Source organism: Capricornis sumatraensis, chromosome 6 (genome assembly GCF_032405125.1).
Source record: "Capricornis sumatraensis isolate serow.1 chromosome 6, serow.2, whole genome shotgun sequence".
In the NCBI taxonomy this organism is placed as follows: domain Eukaryota; kingdom Metazoa; phylum Chordata; class Mammalia; order Artiodactyla; family Bovidae; genus Capricornis; species Capricornis sumatraensis.
Window position 1 is genome coordinate 100,042,698 of NC_091074.1, and position 22,335 is coordinate 100,065,032.

At 41.8% G+C, this 22,335-nt stretch overlaps 1 protein-coding gene across 1 annotated transcript in view; it reads left to right on the forward strand.

Moving 5' to 3' along the window:
• Nucleotides 1-22,335, forward strand: part of PLPPR1 (phospholipid phosphatase related 1) — a 139,026-nt gene that overhangs the window by 79,368 nt on the left and 37,323 nt on the right. The window contains exons 2-3 of the mRNA XM_068974536.1: nucleotides 6,855-7,043; nucleotides 21,310-21,442. Of these exons, the coding sequence (XP_068830637.1) occupies nucleotides 6,855-7,043; nucleotides 21,310-21,442 (322 nt within the window). The remainder of the gene's footprint in view (nucleotides 1-6,854; nucleotides 7,044-21,309; nucleotides 21,443-22,335) is intronic.

Here is a 22,335-nt window from a genome sequence, read left to right on the forward strand (position 1 = left end):
AAGTGTAAGCTACACTGAATCATGATATCCACCTCCTCCCTTCTATCTCACAGTATTGTTTTTGTGCATTTAGCTTTAATATGATGTCATCAGCCTATGTTAGAGTTGATATGAAATCCCATATAAGGAACAGCACAGTCACTCTCAGCATGGTCATTGTTTATCCTGTTGCTTGTGAGGACCCAGGATGAATTTCTGTCCAGTCACTCTATCAGAAAGATTCTACTTACCTTTATTTAACCATTGGTTGGTTTTTATCTTATAGTTACTGTGAAATGTGAAACTGACTGGTAATTCCTTATTGTGTTGTCTATAAGACAACTTATACTCAAGAACATAATTCCTGTCTCCATATTAATTTCTTCTGTTCCAACAGTTCACTGATGCTTGCTTACTTTATTTGCTAAAAGTTGGTATAACTTCTTTTTGAAACAAAATGAGAATATATAAACATGCCTCATGGCATATTTATGAGTTATTATTGACCTTCATCAGTTTAGTTCAGTCGCTCAGTCGTGTCCAACTCTTTTTGACCCCATGAACCACAGCACGCCAGGCCTCCCTGTCCATCACCAACTCCCGAAGTCCACCCAAACCCATGTCCATTGTGTTGGTGATGCCATCCAACCATCTCATCCTCTGTCGTCCCCTTCTCCTCCTTTCCTCAATCTTTCCCAGCATCAGGGTCTTTTCAAATGAGTCAGCTCTCCACATCAGGTGGCCAAAATATTGGAGTTTCACCTTCAACATTAGTCCTTCCAGTGAACAGCCAGGACTGATCTCCTTTAGAATGGACTGGTTGGATCTCCTTGCAGTCCAAGGGACTCTCAACAGTCTTCTCCAACACCACAGTTCAAAAGCATCAATTCTTCAGTGCTCAGCTTTCTTTATAGTCCAACTCTCACACCCATATGTGAATACTGGAGAAACCATAGCCTCAGCTAAATGGACCTTTGTTGGCAAAGTAATGTCTCTGCTTTTTAATTTGCTGTCTAGGTTAGTCATAACTTTCCTTCCAAGGAGCAAGCGTCTTTTAATTTCATGGCTGCAATCACCATCTACAGTGATTTTGGAGTGCAGAAAAATAAAGCCAACCACTGTTTCCCCATCTATTTGTCATGAAGTGATGGGACTGGATGCCACAATCTTAGTTTTCTGAATGTTGAGCTTTAAGCCAGCTTTTTCACTCTCCTCTTTCACTTTCATCAAGAGGCTACCGAGTTCTTCTTCACTTTCTGCCATAAGGGTGGTGTCATCTTCATACAGATGAAGAAATTGATTCCAGGAGACATTTGAATAAAGTACTCAAGTCTGGGGACTTCCCTTGTGATTCAGTGGCTAAGACTTTACACTCCCAATGCAGGGGGCCCAGATTCGATCCCTAGGTAGGGAACTAGATCCCACATGCTGCAACTAAGACCAGCACAGTCAAATAAATTTTTTTAAGTACTCAAGTCTGTAGCACATGGTTTAGCCCTTAATATTATGCTGACATGTTTCTCACCTGATTTTCCTCAGGCTGGCAGAGTTTGTGTGAAGAAATACATCATAATTACAGTAGTAATCCTAGATTCAGCCAAGTTGTGTGACCTTATACAATTCATGTTATCTCTCTGGGCTTCTGTTTCCTCTTCTATAAAATGGAAATAACATGTGTACCATTTTGGTTGGTTGAGCACAGAGAAAAGAGTTGATTTATGTCGTGTGCTTGGAACAGTTCCCAAGACATGCACAGTATGGATCATCTCCTTTAGCATCACCATCTCCTCCATCTCCTCCTCCTTCTGTTTCTCCTTGGCTCTAGCCCCTGTTGTTGTGGAAGACTTCCGGTTCCTCTCGAAGCATCACTTTTATTTCGAAGGGTTTCCAGGGAGGTCTCACGGGGCTCGCTGTCAGTTTTCTGAGGTGTTTCCCCTCCAGCTTATGATCTTGTTCCCACTTCCATCAGTACCACTTGAGGGTGTCCCACCCCAGCTGTTTTGTGCAGCTACTGACCTTGGTCCCTAACATGCTTTGCCAGTACTGAACAACATGCAAATCTTTAATGTGTACTATCCCTAGAAGTTCTAAGACTTCGCTTCTGCATCGCAACCATCCCAGATCTAATCATCTAAGCTCTGATGCAGCATTCCTTCTGCTCTGAGTATCCTTTATCCTCTCTCTCTATGGAATTGAACAAATGTCCCTGGGACTAAGTCAAAACCAATATCCTGAACACACGCCCCTCTGCCTTCTCCACCCCCTTGCCCTTGCTCCTCCTCCACACAGCAGCTCCTTCCCTTGCTCTCCTTCTGTCAACACCCATCCCTACTAGGTCACCAACCACATATGAACCCCAGCTTGGGATCAACTGATGCCCTCCTACAGATCACTGTTTCCTGTGTTGATGTGTGCTCCCAGTTGGGTCACAAATGAATTGAGATTAGAGAGCATATCTGAGAATTCCTCACCTTCACTACACTTAGTTTGGGACTGAACACAGAGATAGTTTTCAGAAACAGTTTTTGGTTGGCTGATTAATTGGCATTGGTCTCGATCACTTCTGGCAAGACCAGAATAAGAAAGCTTTTGGGGGAGGGAAGCATTCATTGCCTCAGGTAGAGTGACTGAGCACCCCAATTTGTTCAAGACACACAAACATCTCCATGTTGGCACTGAAAGGTCCACGTCCCAGGACACCCCTTGGTCCTGGGCAAACTAAGATGACTGGTCACTTAGCAATAGGATCCCTCAGTTCCAACTATGCCCTTTAGGGACTTCCCTGGTGGTCCAGAAGCTAAGAGTTCAAGCTTCCCTGGTCAGGGAACTAGATCCCACATGCTGCAACCAGGACTGACACAGCCAAATAAATAAATTTAAAAAAATCTTAAAATAAAAATGTCCCCTTTACACTCCAAACCAGATACCAGTCCTCTCATTCCCATATCATGAGTCTGCCCCTACATCCCTGGACACACACACAAACACACACACACAGTTTCACTCACTCACATGAGTCATACACCATTATCTGTGCCCTGCTCTCCTAGCTTGTACCCTGTCATTTAAATTAGTGGTCCACAATTGCTTCAGACTTTACCAACCAAAGGAAAATAGATCTGTCATCTCAGTCTCTCCTCTCAGCTTTGTGACCTTCCCAGTTACCCCTCTGTGACCTTAACTTTTCTCCCATCAGCGAAGGGCTAGGGTAGAAACACAGGACTGTAGACTCTGAGAAGCTGGATTTCATACACTGCTGGCTGCTGCCTTCTGAATCTTCATGGAATGATCAGGACTTAATGCATCCTCATATATTGGGTTGTCATTCTCAGGAAGTGAGAGCTTAGGAGAATCCCTGGGACAGGAGCTCCTGACACCTTATCTCCTCACAGCCGTAACTGCTCTTTTCACACTGGTATCATCAACCCTGCCACCAGCACTTGGGTCCAGCACAGCCTCGCCATCTGCTCATGTGACACCAACATTATGGCCACCCTCCAGGCCTCCCTAGCTGGGGCTGGAGAAGGCAGTGCAGACGGCAAGGGTGCCAGCTGGCACAAGTGACACAAACCTAGACAGTGATGAATGCAGCCCAGGATAGGGAGGAGGAAGGGAGGATGCTGACACCTAATTGTGTGCTACCCATGCTGTGCCTTTGCCCATGGAAGCAGAATCAATGTGCTTCTCCTGTTCCTGTACTTCTTTTTAATACATGGTCATGAGAGAAAGCTGGATTCCCTGGTGGCTCAAACAGTAAAGATCTGCCTACAATGTGGGAGACCCGGGTTTGATCCCCAGGTCAGGAAGATCTCCTGGAGAAGGAAATGGCAACCCACTCCAGTATTCTTGCCTGGAAAATCCCATGGACGGAGGATCCTGGTAGGCTATAGTCCATGGGGTCACAAAGAGTCAGACACGACTGAGTGACTTCATTTTCACTTTCTTTCATGAAAGAACATTCAATAGAAAAGAAGCCTGTGCTCATGGTAAAGAATCTGCCTGCAATGCAGGAGATCTGGGTTCAATCTCTGGGTTGGGAAGATCCCCTGGAGGAGGGCATGGCAAACCACTCCAATATCCTTGCCTGGGGAATCCCATGGACAAAGGAACCTGGCAGGCTACAGTCCATAGGGTTTCACAGAGTCAGACATGACAGAAGTGACCTAACATGCACACACATACATTATATATGTATAATGTATATGTATAATAATGTATACAATATGTGTGTATATATATGATTGTATATACACACAAATATACATATAGATCATTTGTATATAGACCATATATATGTGTGTGTGTATATATATATATATATATATATATATATATATATACACACACACACACAATTGTGCTATCATTTACTTCCTTTTACCTTTTTCTCTTTTAAATGTAAGTGGTAGCACAAATGCACCTAATAAAATATAATATTCCTCCTCAATAGAGGAAGCTAGATGCCATTTATTTATTTTTGTTTTATCCGAAAAGCCCCCATTGATCTGCCTGTTCTCCAATCACATTTCTCCTAAGGACTAATGAAGTTGAGAGAGAAAATGTGTTTCCTGCCACATGGATAAGATAAACAGAAATCAGATCATGCCTGTGCAGAAAACAGAAACAGAGGCAGAGCCCCCAAACTGTTGGAATCCTAGTGTTAGCTCCAAAACATTCAGGTCAGCTGGCTAGCTTCCTTCCCATCCAGTCAATCCAACTGAGCAGTGCAACAAAAGAGAAACAGAAGCATCCTGGCCTTGACTTTATCAACTAGCTGCCAGCAAGAGCACCATTCAGTGGGGCAGCTCAGGAGCACCTATTTCTCATCCTTATAGGAAACATCTGTATCCAAGTTTGTTTTAAAGAGGAAAGAAATAAAATGCTTGAAACAGTAGAGATGGTGGCAGGAGCACTGGTAACTTACAAATGCCAATAAACAACTTCAGGCACCAAGAAACGCACACAAACGTCTAGAGATCACTGCATGCTCAGAAGTTGTGACAGAAGGTCCACTGGGGAGGAAGGTAGCAAATGTCAGATAATGGAATATAATCCTTGTAGAGCCAGAAACAAGCTGTGTGTGAGAGTGACTGGAAAGTATGATTTGGAGCCTACAGACCTTTATAGCAGGATGGTTAGGAGTCTGCACTTTGAACTCAGTGCAGGCAGAGATAATTCAAGGCTCCTGAACCAAAGAGGAAAGGCATTGAGTTAGAGAAAATGGACGACTGGGGAAGATTCTTAACTCAGATGACCTTTAAAGACAATGAGGAGGAGGAATCGCAAAGCTAACATTCCAGAAGCAGAAACTGTGCTGGTATGAAAGAGTGGGCAGAGTGCGAGGCTCTGCTCTGGTGTTGTAGTGAAAGAAATGGACATGAATGTGGATAAAGATGACAAACAGTGCCTCTCTGCATGAGAGCTGAGCCATCTTGCCTCCCGCCATAACTTGTATAGGAGGTGATTTGCACTCCATGACAGGTGTTTTGCCCCCTGGAGATCAGAAAATGTGGGTTTCTTGTCCTGGGTCTAACACTAACCAGCTATGTGACCTTGGGTTTGTCACTCCAGGGCTGGAATAAAAACTGGAGACTAAACCCTCAAAGATTATCCTTCTTCCTCCCTGCCCCTTATGTACTTCCACACAGAAACAATTTTTAAGCCATAAAAGACACACTACCAAGTTCTAATCTTTCCCAAAATGATTACTTTGATACTTTTAAACAAATCAACATTTTAAAATACTTTTTTCTCCATTTCAGTTTCCTTGTTTTGCTGATTGTCAGCATAAGCACATGTTTGGTTTACTTATTGGATAATCCAGCAGTAGTTAGTTCTCCTTGCTGGGCCTCTGTTTTCTCATCTAAGAAATAAAGGTTTTAGATGAGAAAACTTCCAAGGTCTTTTCCAGCTTAATTTTCTATAATTTTATAATCTCAAAGACCTCTTTTCTATCTACCTTTATCACCATCTCATCTTGCCATTTTGGTGTTTCTATTGTGAATGAGGAAAATAATGGTGTTTCCATACTCCCGCAACTCGTCACACCTATTAAACACTTCGTCTAAACCTCGGTGAGTATCTGGGACATGTCTGAGCTAAACGAAAGGATAAAACTGTGTCCCTTTTTGTGTCCAAACCTTATGAAGTACATTTAGAATAAGATGTCATCATCAGCAAAGTCCTTTATTGACTGGTAGAAAACCTTTATTAAAGGTAGAAAGCCTTACCTTTATTTTTGGAATAAAGGTAATACCTTTTAGGAAAAGGATAAGAGCTATGACTGATATAGGATACCTGTACGATGTTCTTATCCATGCCATTAATTTAGGGTGTGGTTCTGAAAATTTCCCTTAGCCTTTCTAGGCTTTAGCTTTCCTGATCATTCATTCCTTTGTGCATTCGTTCATCATTTACCTGCCTCTAATACTTTATAATAAGGTAAGTTTATCTCTGATATTTTCTGAAATTTTCCATGAGCAGATCTCATGCTACATCTGGCCAATTCACATGCCACTGTCCTTTGACTTTTCACCTCTGTCCTGAATGGCAGCATTGCCTTGGTTCCCACGCATCCTCTGGGAAGGGCGGGGGGTGGGGGGCAGCAGAAGCTGGGTCTCTCTGCAAACGATGCTGTGGTCTGCCTCTCAGATGGGAGCTGTTCTTATTTGCTGGAAGGTTTATATAACAGACGTTACAAGGCAGACAAGTAAGCACACACTCCCTGAACCCGGCGCACATGGAGCCAGACACGCAGACACTTGCCGGTACCAGTACAAGGAGAGCTGCCGGGTGATGGAGGGAGTATGCTCTGAGGGGCGGGCACAGCTCCGAAGCCCTGCTAATGTCTCTGTGTGGTCATGCTGTATTTTCAGCTTGTCATCATGGCTGGGACAGTGCTGCTTGCCTACTACTTCGAATGCACTGACACTTTTCAGGTGCATATCCAAGGATTCTTCTGTCAGGATGGAGACTTAATGAAGCCTTACCCGGGGACAGAGGAGGAAAGCTTCATCACCCCTCTGCTGCTCTACTGTGTGCTGGCTGCAACCCCAACTGCTATTGTAAGTACAGAAAGAGATTTCCCTCTTTCCTGTTGGATCCTAAACAACATTTTCCGTCTGCCTTTTCTCCTCTTTCCTCTCTTCCTGGGCGTACAGCAGCAGCCTTATTAGATATGTCCTTTTCCATTCAAAACAGAGTGAGTAGAGCCCTGCATAAAATCTCATCTAAGTAGGCCTTGTCTTTTACAGGTGGCTTTTGCTTTTCAGTGCCTGAATTGAAATATATATAATTTTTAAAGTATGTCTGAATATATAAGTCAATAGTCATGAGTGGCTGTCATGTTAAGTATTGCAATTGTGCTCTTGAAAAAAAAAAGTATGGCGTGTGTTGTGTGTATTCAGAAGAGGCTGTGAATGTAAATGCTGGCCTCGATATAAAGACTCATGTCAGATTGGAACAGAACTCCCCCACCCCCCCACCAGCCTGCATCTCCTGTTCTTCTGACTGAACTTCCAGAGAGGCCGGAGATGAGAGAAATCGCTCAACCTGATTTGCCGTGATTCATTCTGGGCAGCTCTGGCTCTCCTCACACTGCATGACATTCAATTAAGTTGCAACTTTACTTTCATTGATTGCACTCTTCTCTCTCATGAGGGAAAAAAAAAAAAAAAATTGGCCCAACAGTCCTCTAGGGAGACTGTTTCAAAAACATAAAACTCACAGATCTGTATTGTCTAGTAAAGTGATTTAACACTTAGACATCTTAATTTTAACTTAAAAAATGACTTTGTATTTTAAAATAAGCGTTTCTTTGTACATGCTATGGGGTCAGATTATTTGGGATGTGATCTCAGTTATCATTTGCTCCTTTTTTCTTCCAAAGCGTCCTCCCCCTCAACTCCCCCTCCTCCCCTACCCTTTCTCCCTCATCCCCCACTCCCGTCTCTTTGGGACAGTAATAAAAATACCACCGGCATGCTGAGGAGTGTACCGATTACTCAGGTGTTCAGTTCAAGTATTGTTTTCCGTACAAATGTTTTCCTTGCTTTAAGATGAGAAATGGAGTTGAATTTAGAGGAGAATATGCACATAATGAGTACTTTAAGTTCCTTTTTATCATTAATTCTAGGCTTGACAAGCTCCCCCTTAAATGATAAAGCTCTGCAGTAGGAATTAAGATCAGCTTTGATAAAACATGATCTCTCATGGTGGTGAAAAACACAAGCTTTGCATTCCAGCCTACAGGACATCCTGTCTGTGTGACTTTGGGCAAGTCACTGTACTGTTCCCCTCCCCCTCTGCCCCCAAAATAGGGATGTGACTGCCTAGTTCACAGAGTTATCAAGACTTGAGATGCTTCATACAAATACTTGGCATAGTGTCTAGCATGCGCCAACTGATTAGAAGTAGGGGAAAGAAAGAAAAACTGGAAACTGATCTTCACCTGCTTCAGGATCACAGACGAACTTCCTCTCCCTGCAGAGGAGACTCCACTGAGACCCTTCTCACACCTTCTGTTTAGAGACTCCACTGAGACCTTAGTGACACCTCCTGTTTAGAGTGTTAGGGGATGTGCCCCTCTTAACTTTCCTTTCTCACCAGCCCAGGGACTAAGAGAAAGCATAAAAGATCCACTTCCAGGCATCTCAAAAGATGATACAATTCGCTCCCCAGGTAAAGCCTAGAGGCCACACTGGGTTCTATCTGGAATGGCTTAATGGCAACTCTACTCAGAGGCACTGGGCTTAGCTGGAATCAGGTCCTGGTTTCTTCCTGTCCCAAAAAAAATACCATTTTCTCAAGTTCTCAGACTAGAATCCCTGAGAGATCCATTGACTTACAGACATTTACCTATCTTCTTGCTAGTCCCAGGAAATATCATTGCCTGGGCTCTCCTGCAATTACTTCTTGTAATTATAGAGACATTTTTCCTTCAGAAAAAAGAAAGAGAAAAACTAAGGAAAGCAAAGGAAGCAGATCAATAAAAATTATGAACAAATCAATGAATCAAAAAACAATAGGATTGATAAGTAAAATGTACAATCCCCTTGTTCTAACAGAAGACAAAAGTTAAAAAAAGAGAAAAAATACATAAGCAAAAATATATAAATGTTTAAAAGTCTGTACTATAGTTTTGTTAAAATTGTATATTCAGCTCTGTGCCAATACATGCTTACCTCTCAATAAAATTGATAATATTCTATGAAAATATAACTTTTTAACAATGCCTTTAATAGAAGTAGAAAACTGAATAGATAACAATAGAGAAAATTTTAAACTGTCTAAAATTTATCTCATATCATTGGAGACACATAACTAGAATGTAAACTCCTTCAAAATTTCAAGGCATACATAGAAAATCAGTAACTATAAAACTGTCCCGGAGCCTTAAAATAAGCGGAAAGCTTTTCAATGCACATTATAAAGAACACTTAGAAAGTCTATATACACATCCACAAAAGCATCAGGAATGTTAATTGCAAGCAGATGGAAGAGAACTGATAAATTTGTCTACCTGAAAAATAAGCATTTCTACCAAAATAAAAAGTACATAAAGACTGCAAAAATATTTGCAGAATATGAGACTCCCTTGTAAATATTCTTACTACTTAAAAACATGAGCTTCCCAAAATAAAAATGGGCAAGGACAAAAATAGACAATTAACAAAATAAATTGTATGCACATAAACATTTCTAAACTCATGAATTATCACAGGAAAGTAGTTTTTTTAAAGTCCAGAATTTTCCCCATGTAAAACCGGCAAGCGCTTTAAAGAAGTATAACCTGTGTTGTTAAAGGTATAGATACTTTCATACAATTTGAGTCAAAATGGAAACTGAGGGGCTTCCCTGGTAGCTCAGTGGTGGGGGATCCACCTGCCAATGTAGGAGACCCTGGTTTCATCCCTGATCCAGGAAGATACCACACACCATGGAGCAGCTAGGCCCTCGCACTGCTCTAGAGCTTCTGAGCCCATGTGCCCTAGAGTCATGGTACACACAGGAGAAGCCTCTGCAATGAGAAGTCCCTGCATCACAACAAAGAGTAGCTCCCCACAGCTAGACAAAGCCTGTGCAAAGCAATGAAGACCCAGTGCAGCCAAAAATAAATAAATAATATTTTTAAAGAAACTGGCCATTAGAAAATGTAAACTGACATTTTCTTTCTTTTTTTCTGACATTTTCTTTTTGAAGAGCAGCTGGTCAAAGATGTACTAAGAGTTTTATAAACTTTGAACCCATTAATTCCATTCCTTGAATTTATGTTAAGGAGATAACCAGAGTAGGGATGTTCAGTCAGCCTTAACAGTAGAAGCATAGTTGGTGGTAGCTAAATACACAGAACTAGAGGATTGTCCAAACTCATTATGAGGCAGTGATATTTCTGAAACACCTCTAAGAGAAATGAAGCATGCTTACAATTTAATGAAAAGGTTTTTATGAGGGCTAAGAAATTGTATCTAGTATCAGAGGTAAAAGCTTTTTCCCTTTGATAAGAGAATATGAGATTCTCTTAGTTTTCTAGCTCTGTTTCTCCAGAAAAAGAAGGTATGTATCAGTTCTGTTACTAGGCAGAATTAACCCCTGATTGGTGAATTGCCCCTGGACTCAGAGAACTGAGATTACCCAAGACGGTGCCATGCTATGATTTCCCAGTGCAAGTGACTCTGGAAACTTGGAAGCTATGTCTGTGGGACTGCTGCACCATTTATTGACTCTGATGGGACACGATAAGTCTTTTAAGCCAAGGTGGCTCCTGCATCCTCTGATGTGTCTTTGATCTCCTTGCACCTGAGGTGCCCTGGATCACTGCAAGGAAACTAGCTGAAGAGGAGCAAGTGATGCTGCCCTGTTGGCAAGCCATTAGTTCCTCCCAAGTGGACCAGTGCCAAATGAGACATATGGTTGTCTGTGGCTCTGAATAGTTAATAGACCCTAAGAAGACACCACATGTGTGTTACAAGTATAATCCCCAATTTATAATTATACATAAAAAAACTGGCAAGAAATAAACTAAAACATACAGCTATTATCTCTGAGTGCTAATGGAACAGTTATTTTTTTCTTCTGTTATACAATTAAATTCTACATCAATGCAGTATTTTCAAACTGAAAGGTATTTTTAAAATATTCTGATCCTTCTGGCATAATTATGAAATGACCAATCTTTAGTAAGATTTAAACAGCAATTCTAATAAAAACACATATGACAAAAAAAAAAAAACCCAAAAATAAAACAGAACTTTATGAGGAATTTCTCCTCTCTGGTAAAGATGATAGATTTCATTCTAAGATTTTCAGCAGAAATTCTTCTCACACTATGAATTTTGATCATATATACTCCTTTTTTCCCCAAATGATATGAACAGACATGGGGTCAAATGCCATGATGGGAAGCCAGGGTAGTATGGCCACTGGACAGGGAACTGACTTTTAAGGATCTAGAGTTCTACTCTCGTTTTCAAGTATGGAACTCTGATTTGGACATTCCACTCCTTTTCTTCTTGGGGAGAAAAGTGTGACCAAAAAGGATGGAGGGCCTTCAAAGATATGTGCTGAGGAATAGTCCATAAATGAAGATGGCAGGGATAACTTCTTTTAATTTTCTTGTATTCTGCAGTCCTTGCCTAATTTATCCTCATAGCATCCCAGAGAAATAGAAGAGAGATATCTCAAAGAGCATAGAGAAAGTGTGTGATCCAATTTCCTTCATTTTTGACTCTGAGTCTGTGAGTTCATTCAGGAAGACAGTCATTAGCTACTTTATTTGTGAGTTAGCTACGTTAAATGATCTGCTGAAGGTTGCAGCTAGTTCTCTATGTGACTGGACAGTAACCCACCCATTTGGTTCTATTTTTATTTTCCTCTCAAATGAGGCGCATTTGCTAGGACCCAGCACTGATTACAGCTGATGGGTTAATGGCAGAGAGTCCAGTGGCCTTGAAACCCTGCTGTGGTGCTTGATCTTCCCCCAAAACCTGAAAATAAGTGAGCAGCTGCAGGACAGAGAGTGGACCTCTCCTGATGCTCAGGGACATCTCCTGGGAGCAGGGAGCCGTATTCACTTCTGTCCCTCTTGGAGAGGTATGGCATATCCGAGAGCAGTCTGTATCAGGCCACCTGAACACAGATCCCAAGTGCCGAACTCAGCACACCCTATCCCCTGGGTGTGCATCCTTCATCCTCACGCTGCAGCGTCACCCTGTCTCAGGTCTGCTCTGTCAAGAGAAGGAGGGATGTCAGTTATGGCTTTCCACCCCAGTAATTGTGTGACCTCCGATAAGGCACGTTCCCTCTGTGGGTTGCATTTCTCATCTGTAAAAGGTAGGCTGGGGCTAAATGATCTCCAAGACCTTTCTGGTTCTAATATTCCTTAAGAGCTGAACCTTATAATAGGAAGGCTCCAAATGTCAGATTCCCAACTCCTTAGTCTCTCTTAGACTCACAAATTAAACTTTCTGGAGTTTAATTTGTGCCTGGCCCAAGGGTTACACAGAATGGCACAATGTGTGTGTGTTTCTCTGTGTGTGTAGGGTTTCTCAGAATAGTACAGTGTGTGTGTGTGTGTGTGTGTGTGTGTGTGTTTAGTCCTTTTTAAGCCCATTTCCTATTTTCCCTGGAGTAGAAAGAAGGCAGGGCTACTCTGGTGACTCAGTGGTAAAGAGTCCTCCTACCAATGCAGGAGACATGGATTCAGACCCTAGGTTGAGAAGATCCCCTGGAGAAGGAAATGACAACCCACTCCAGAGTATTCTTGCTTGGGGAATGCTGGGCCTGGTGGGCTACAGTTGATGGGATCACAAGAGAGTCGGACATGACTTAGAGACTAAACAACAATAACAACAACAAAAGAAGGCAGGACTCCTTGGGGGTGACATGTGACACACACTGATGGCAGTTCTCTAAGAAGGCACCTCAGCCTGGACTTAGCCTTGGTGTTCTGTGTATCCTGCGGTTGATGTGCTAGAGAACAACTAACGCCCTACACTGCCGTGTGTCTCTGAGGATGGGCACTAATTGCAGGGACGCACAAGAAAAGGCATGAGGGAAAGGACTCTGCTGCGGGTTTGATCTGTCACTTCCTATTTCTCCTTTTGTGCTTTGCCGTCAGAAAGGATCAGCATCATGTGGAGGCAAGGCCACATGGGAGCAACCGTGCAGGGACTTAGGAAAGGTTAGAGTTTGGAGTATTTATTGTGTCCAGAACCATTTAGCCAAAAGTGTTGGCCCAGGCTTCCAGGAAATCTGCAGGGTGCGCTCTGACCAACGTGGAAACCCTGGCTCACAACTGCCTCAGGCCCCCTGAATAAACTCACAGACTCAAAGGCAGAGAGCCTTTTTGGATAAGAGGATTTAACTCGGTGGAGAATCTGATTTACTGGTATTGTATCTCAGCCCCAGCACCACAGGGCATGAGAAAATAGCTAGTAAACCTTTACTGGCCTCACAACAAACTGACAGGAGTACTTAGAATTGAAACAGCAGAACGTTCGACGCCCAGCCCAGGAGAATCGACACAGCTCATGGTCTGCACGCAAGTGTACACGTGAGCATACATGCATAAGACTCTGCGAGAATTTCCTAGGAAAGGAAGAGACAAGCATGGTTTGATAGAAAGGCCCAATCTGGAGGAAACTGTGACTCTTCATTTGGGGGGTTTCTAGGCCAGAAGCTCTGGGAGTGAATACAAAAGCTCAAAGCACAGCGTGGATCAGAGAGTGGGCCCTGGTTACAGGCACATCTGTTGCCTGGCTGATGAGGACCGCAGCCGTGGCAGCAGAGGAGACAGTGTTGGCGCCTGAGTGCCTTGTCATCTGCCTCTTCCCGGCTCTGAACAGCCTCAGCTATTGAAACCCCTTTTAACACTTCATCATTCACATCTTTTCCCTTTTGTACATTATCACATGATTTCCTTTTTTTTTTTAAATAAGAAGCCAGTGCTGTTTTTTCCTTTTATTTTGGCCCAACCATGCAACATGTGGGATCCTAGTTCCCTGACCAGGGATCGAACCCATGTTCCCTGCAGTGGAAACGTGGAGTCTGAACCACTGAACCACCAGGGAAGTCCCTATATTTGTTTTTCTTTACCATGAGTACATTTTCTTTATTGCAAATGTACTTAGTCATTATAATTTACATTCCCTCCCCCACCCCAGGAAAGCGTTATAAATATCCTCATTAACTGCTGTGGATTTTTTCAAAATCTTGAAGAATATCCATTTCCCTATTTCCTATCCATGTGATGGATGAGTGCCCCCAAATTCCTTTCCAGACTGTTTTTCACCCAACATCATCTGACAGTGAGAGGTCTTTACACCTTTGAGATGTTCCTTACCACCCTTACAATGCCTCTTTTAATGACTGATGATTAGATGATTGTGTTAGGAGTTTTGATAATTTGTTTCTTGAAAAGGCGATCATTTGCCTAAAATTATGTGATGATGAGTTACTTGGTGACCACAATGCATTTTATTTTTTACTGAGAGCAGTATTTTAGCTAACTCATTTTAAATTCCCATTTCTCTTATATCCTCTGTTCAGAAAGGGTGGGGGGGAGTTCAAGAGAACACCCTGCTTTGGCAAGGTAGTATGCCACCCTGGTGCCTCACTTCATAGCAAGTGTCGATTTCAGAGCTTTCTGAATGGGTAGGTGGTGCCCCTGGATTAAGACCAGTAAGTGAAAAGTGACAAGGAAAGGCACTCAGTCGTGTCCAACTCATTGCAACCCCAGGGACTATACAGTCCATGGAATTCTCTAGGCGGGAATACTGAAGTGGGTAGCCATTCCTTTCTCCAGGGGAATCTTCCCAACATTACAGATGGATTCTTTACCAGCTGAGCCACACGGGAAGCAGTAATGATGACTCTCCAATCCACAAAACACTTATTATCTGAGTTGCTGGATAATTTCCAAAGCCATCATCCAAATGGCCTTGATTCTATCGAAGCCTTCAGCTTGGAAAGGCATAGAAATGTCTACAGCTGAATTCCTTTATTTACACTCAAGTGTGATAAAGCAGACATCAAGAGGTCTTGAACCAAGCGTAGCTCAGCAGCCTAGAGGACTAGAATCCTCTCTGCAGATCTGAGGTGTTACTGGTACTCATCAGGAAAGATTAAACAGAGCATGAAGATGCTGGGCAGCATGGTCAGTACGCTTAAAATCCCCTGGGTCACGTTTAAACAAGATCTACAGGAAAAACCCTGGGCCTCAGACAGTAAAGAATCTGCCTGCAATGCAGGAGACCCAGGTTTGATCCCTTGGCCTGGAAGATCCTGTGGAGAAGGGCATGGCAACCCACTCCAGTATTCTTGCCTGGACAATCTCATGGACAGAGGAAGCTGGTGATCTATCAGTCCATGGGGTTGCAAAGAGTCGGACACAACTGAGTGACTAACACGTATGAACACACAACACACACAGCAAAAACCATGCCTGCCTTTCTCAGAAATGCTCACGAGTAAAGAAGGCTCCCAAGGAGGATACTGGAAGCATCTACAACTCCCTGGGACTGACAGATCTGCAGCTACTTAGACACTTATTGAGAATTGTGCAGAGAACCCTCTTCTCTTCTTCAGAGCATGCTACATGCACACCCAGAGAGGGGCTGGCAGCCTCTGCTGTCCTTTAGAGACACAGGTGACAGGTCTCAGGCAGTGTGATGACTCTGGAGGAGACTGTGTCCACTTTGCTCCAAGGGAAGATTATTTCGTGAGGGCAAAGCCCTGTGGGGTTTGAAAAGTGAATGAAGGCTGGAGGGAGAATCACTATAAGAAACTATGCTGGCCCTGGAGAGCTTAACCAACAGAAGAGAGACTGAAGCCCAATTATGTGATATCAGTTCCCTTAATCAGCACTATCTTGTCAGTTTCTATCATAAAAACAAAGATCTTGGAACTGGAAGAGCAACTTAAAGGTCTCCTACAGAGTTCCCCAAGCTCCAGGATCTCATGTCTAATGATCTGAGGTGGAGCTGGTATAGTAATAATAGAAATAAGGCACACGATAAATACAATGCATTTGAATCATCCTGAAACCGTTCCCCCTCCCCAGTCCATGGAAAAATTGTCTTCCATGAAACTGCTCCTTGGTGTTAAAAAAAAAAAAAAAAGGTTAGGGGCCGCTGTAGTCTAACAGATGAGAGATTGATAGATAAGGAACCAGAGAGGTCAGCCAAGTGGTCCAAGACTGGACACCTGGCGAGGGGCAGGGCAGAGCTTGAATCACACCATGTTTCCTTAATCCAGGACAGTTTTTAAGTCAATTTCAGCACACATTCTTGCCTAGACCAACCAGTAAGTGAAAGCAACAAATACTCCTTGAGCTTCTCTAGATGCTTTTATATACATTTCTAATAATCAATAATTTTCTGATATAATTATTACCCTCATGTTTAAAATCATGGAGGGAAAAAAAAAAAAAGCTTGGGAAGGTTCAGTTATCTGCCCAAAGTCACCCCTCAAGAAGGGAAGGAACAGAATTTTCAACTCCAGAGCCTACATTCAAGAAACAGGACTATGTGGGAGAAGGAGAGGGTGGGAAGGGTGTTGGGAGGGGGTTCAGGATGGGTGGATGCATGTACACCCGTGGCTGAGTCATGTCAGTGTATGGCGAAAACCACCACAATATTGTAAAGTAATTAGCCTCCAACTAAAATAAATAAACTAATTAAAAAAAAAAAATAAAATCATAAACAAAAACAGAAACAGCAATGACTTTGATATGCCAAGTATCAGAGCTACAGTAGCATATACATGAACCCCAAACCTATATTCCAGGATCTCTAGAAGCCTTTTGTGATAACAGCCACACAGAACATGCAGTGAATCCCCCTTACAACACGAAATGATAATGTCTTCCGGTGACTTTTTCTACAGACTTTATATTTTGTAATCTAAAACACTATCTTCTAAATATTTTGCATTTATATCACTGATGACTTATCAGATCTCCTTAAAACACTGTAAAGACATGAATTCTGAAAGATTTCACCAAACTAATGTATTATATTCCAGGGTTATTTATTTGAAACTTGGGCTTCCATATTTCAAAGGCAAGGTTATCAAGGGTTACTATGAAGTCAGTCAGAAAGAGAAAGATAAATATATATTAACACATATATATAGAATCTAGAAAGATAGTACTGATAATCCTATTTGCAGGGTATCAGAGGAGAAATAGACATAAAGAACAGAATTTTGGACGTAGTGCGGGAAGGAGAGGGTGGGATGATTTGAGAGAATAGCCTTGAAACATATACACTACCACGTGTAAAATAAATAGCCAGTGGGAATTTGCTGTACAATGCAGGGAACCCAAAGCCAGTGCTGTGACAATCTAGAGGGGTGGGATGGGGAGGGAGGCAGGAAGGGGAATCAAGGAGGAGGGGACATATGTATACCTAAGGCTGATTTATGTTGATGTATGGAAGAAACCATCACAACATTGTAAAGTAATTATCCTCTAATTAAAAATTTTAAAAAGAAGTTACTCACTAAAAGTATATGCATTGTTATCTAAAAGTTTTAGGTCACTTGTGATAGTAGGAGGCATAGCTGTGGGGGACGAGAGATGCACCAGGGGAATTCACTTGCTTGTTCATGGCCAGGGCTAGAGTTTGGCCTTGATCTTTCTCACCGGAAGGTATTCTCATTTGCTATGAGTGATAGCATGCTTGTTAGTCAACAGTCTGAAAGGCTGTAATAGGCAGGGCAGCCAGGGCTGAACACATGGAGAGTCCCACGTGTCCCGGCTGCCCTCTGAACAGAGTGGTGGATGGTGACAGAGTGTGCATGGCAAACAGACAGATGGAGGAACCCAGTCAGTGCCAGAACCGGAGTCATAAGTCTGCCAGTGTGAGAGGTGGCTTCCAGCATGGGCTGGTGGCCTGGCAGGGAAGCAGAATCTCGCCTGCCTCTCTCTCCAAGCAGAATCAGGCCTGTATGAGACTATAGGACCCAGTGGATGGAGAAACAGTACGCTGTGTGCAATCAGTGAAATGACATCCATGCAGCTCATTCACTGAGATCTGAGAGCTGGATTGTTCCATCAGCAACCTTTATGTCCATCACAGTCTGAACTGAAAATCAGGACTGCTGTCCTACCTTTAACTTGTAAAATGACCCCCTTCCTCTCTTTCTTCCTTCCTTCCTTCTTTACGTAAACAGTATTGCTTAATATACTCAAAGTACTATATCAGTAACTATGCATGCATGCTAAGTTGCTTCAGCCGTGTCCTACTCTGTGCAACCCCATAGACGGCAGCCCACCGGGGTCCTCTATCCACAGGATTCTCCAGGCAAGAATACTGAAGTGGGTTGCCATTTCCTTCTCCATCAGTAACTATATAAGTTAGTATATATTCTAGTTCTGATTTTTTTTATATTTCATATCTCAACTCTGATTTGAATATTGTTGACCAATAGTATCAATTTGTATACTGCTTATCCCTGCTGACACAAGAGTCTTAGGACATTTTACTTATGGATTATTTGAGCCCCATACCCTTACACATGGCAAGTTTTGTATGGTGCACCTTGGAGTGATTTTGTTTAGATTTGTATGTGTGCATGCCTGTGTACATATATATGTGCATTTTCTTAAAAAACAAGAATATGTGTAGATTTTCACTCATTCTTTTGCTATGTTGTCTCTTATATGAGTGTGTGTGCTCACTCACTCAGTTGTGTCCAGCTCTTTGTGACCCCATGGACTGTAGCCACCAGGCTCCTCTGTCCATGGAGTTTTCCCAACAGGAATCCTGGAGTGGGTTTTGCAATTTCCTCCTCCAGGGGATCTTCCCAACCCAAGGATCAAACCTGTGTCTCCTGCATTGGCAGGAGGATTCTCTACCACTGAACCTCCTGGGAAGCTCCAGATGTCAGGATAGAGATCTGTATAATATGTTGTGGGAACAATGATAAGACATGGTCTCCCTTTTCCTGAGGGGACCTGGCAAAGGTTTGGGGAGAGTCATGACATTTTCACTGAGTCTGGAAGGATAAATGCTAAAAATTATTTTTCCTTCCTTATAGTCTCCCTCATTAAACCTGTATTCAAAAAACCTTCATCAATCTGATATGCTTAATTCATTTAACACTGAATAACTGCTATGTGCCTTACACTGGGCTAGGCCCTAGGGATATAACCAGAAGACAGGCAGGACATCCTATAACAAGGAATAACAATGATAGTGTGTATTCATTGTGATAGGAATAGAAAGGAAAACATGAGGTAAGAGATTCATATACAACAAGAACGCTTAAGCTAGGCTCTGGGAGTAGAGAATGCACCCTCAAGGAAATGCTGTTTCATTACCCGACCATGCATGAATTTATCCCCATCTGTTCACTGAGATAAAGAACAGTAATGCAGTGCCATCATTCCAGTGGGGACAAACAAAGCCTTGTGGCACCTCATTTTGAGAGAGATAAGTCTAACGAGAAAAAAAGGGAAAGCTGAGTTCTTAAAGCTATTCAAATATTTTTACCTGAAGGAGCATTAATGCATTAATTCCAAAGGATGTCACAAAATATTCCTAGACATATGCAGACAGCGCCTGCCAAGGTGGTCCATGCTGTCCCATCATTTGCCTGTCTGACCCTGAACTCAGTCTATTCCGGCCAACTTTTCATCCCATTCTGATGTGGCCATAGTTCTACTTCTACTACACCAATCTATCTTGTACTTTAATAATCATCTAAGGTTTTCAGTGTTTAAAGCATACTGCATTTGTTTTGTTTTCTGTGTTGTCAATATTAAATACGAATTCAACAAGTATTTTATTGGATCACTACTGAGTAAAAGTATAGCATTTAAGAGAAAGGACTCTAGAGACAGGTTTCCTGGCTTCAGAGTTAAGACTTGTGATGAACTTGGACAAATTATTTCACCCCTCCATGCCTCAGGTGTCTTATCTGTACAATAGGATAACAGTGTCTACTTATAGACCACCTGCTAGAGTTGCTTCAGACACTGTGTGGCCAAATCCCTAAGAGTCGAGTTTCTCTCTCAGATGAAGGCGGAAACATCTGTAGATGATTCCAGCTTTACAATTCTATCACTTAACTTCCTCCATTCATGAGCCATTCATTATGTTGGCATTTTTATCCATCTAAACAGATATTCTATAATGAAAGGAATATAAGGCATAGAAAGCCTTAAAACATTGATGAAGCTTATCTAAAACCGCAAGCATACGCATAGCAAAAGTGTGAGTCAACTAATTTAGAGTAGGAGATGTCACTCAGGCAAACATGCTCAAATAAGATTTGTCATGTAAATAAGGGTAGTATTGCCACATAGTTCAGTTCAGTCACTCAGTTGTGTCCGACTCTTTGCAACCCCATGGACTGCAGCACACCAGGCCTCCCTGTTATTAACCAACTCCCAGGGTTTATTCAAACTCATGTCCATTGAGTTGGTGATGCCATCCAACCATCTCATCCTCTGTCATCCTCTTCTCCTCCTGCCTTCAATCTTTCCCAGCATCAGGACCTTTTTCAATGAGTCAGCTCTTTGCATCAGGTGGCCAAAGTATTGGAGCTTCAGTTTCAACATCAATCCTTCCAATGAATATTCAGGACTGATTCCCTTTAGGATGGACTGGTTGGATCTCCTTGCAGTCCAAGGGATTCTCAAGATTCTTCTCCAACACCACAGTACAAAAGCATCATGCTCAGCTTTCATTATAGTCCAGCTCTCACATCCATACATGACTACTGGAAAAACCATAGCCTTGATTAGACAGACCTTTGCTGGCAAAGTAATGTCTCTGCTTTTTAATATGTTGTCTAGGTTGATCATAACTTTTCTTCCATGGAGTAAGTGTCTTTTAATTTCATGGCAGCAGTCACCATCTGCAGTGATTTTGGAGCCCCAAAAAATAAAGTCTGTCACTGTTTCCATTGTTATTGCCACATAATGAAATAACAGTTTATTGTGACGTGTGCATATAATGCCCTGCTGGGCACATTGGCTATCCCAGTCATTCCTCATCACTGTAATACACACATTCAGTTTAAAATATTCAAGACCAGCTTGAGTGAGCTTGTTCATTGATTCTCTTATTCAATTTATTATTTCAACTTATGTTTTATATGACTTTAGAATTTAATATTATACCTGAAATCTATCTGAAATTATCAATTATTGCTTTCTCTAATTCTTTTAAAGAGTTGACTGCAAACTGCTATTTAACTCTCCATCTCTCCAACATAGTTTTTTAATATAATTGTGAAGCCTCAGAAGTTTTCAGTTTTTTTAAGCCAATGGTATATCAGAAAGCTCTCCAACTTGATAATTTTTTAACATTCCTTCTCCAGATTTTTATTGGTGAGATATCCATGTATTTCATAAAGTCAACCAGAGAATCTCTGATTGCCCAGGAGAAAACAATTCTGACTGGAGAATGCTGTTACCTGAACCCCTTACTCCGAAGGATCATAAGATTCATAGGTGAGTACAAGGGCATGGTGTATAAGCCCTCACTTTTAGGTAAAACTTACTAAAGATGGACATACTTGATAAACATAACCTAAGCTATGGAAGCACCAACTTTAAAAGCAAGGGTTGTTTTAGAGTTTTTCTAGAAGTGCAGAAATTGTGCCTGACCATGGTGCCAACTCAATTTTTTCATCCTTAAAGTGAAGCAATACTTACTAATGTGTCTAACAAAAAATTTCAACTTTTTTCCTACACTATATCTGAGATTTCCTCAAGACATATATTTTAATATTGACTGGATATTGCCATATACCCTTTAGCTGAGTCAGGCAAGGGAGTGGGCCATCAGGGAACATCAATAAAATGAACTTAGAAATAATCAAATTTCCTGGAAAAAAAAAAGTTTCCTACCTAGTAATTCTGTTATGCAGGGAATTTTTTAAAGTATGGGAAATCACATCCATCAGGTTCTTGAAAATCATACCTTTCCAAAGTTGGGAAACAAAGAGTTTTACTAGTGTTTATGATAAGGAATAATTAAGACACTTTCTATATTCCTCCTTCTAGGACTTTTATAAAAATGCTGAGGGGATATGGATAATGATCACAGATATAGGAATGAATGTGTATATGGGTAAATGTGGGAACATAGACCTCGCAGAGTTCCTACACAGTGAGTACTCAGTAAACAATTATTAGTGTTCTAAGGAGATCCTGCAAATTATCTACTGGTCAAGTGCTTGTGGGAGAGAAGATAAAACTCTGAACGCATCAACATGGTATTAACACAAGTCATGATATAATTTAGAACATAGAGAACTGACAGCTGAGAAAGTGAAGTCCAGAAGATACATGATTTCAACTCCTTTGATTATTCTTAGTCCTTTCCTTCCTAATGAAGAAAC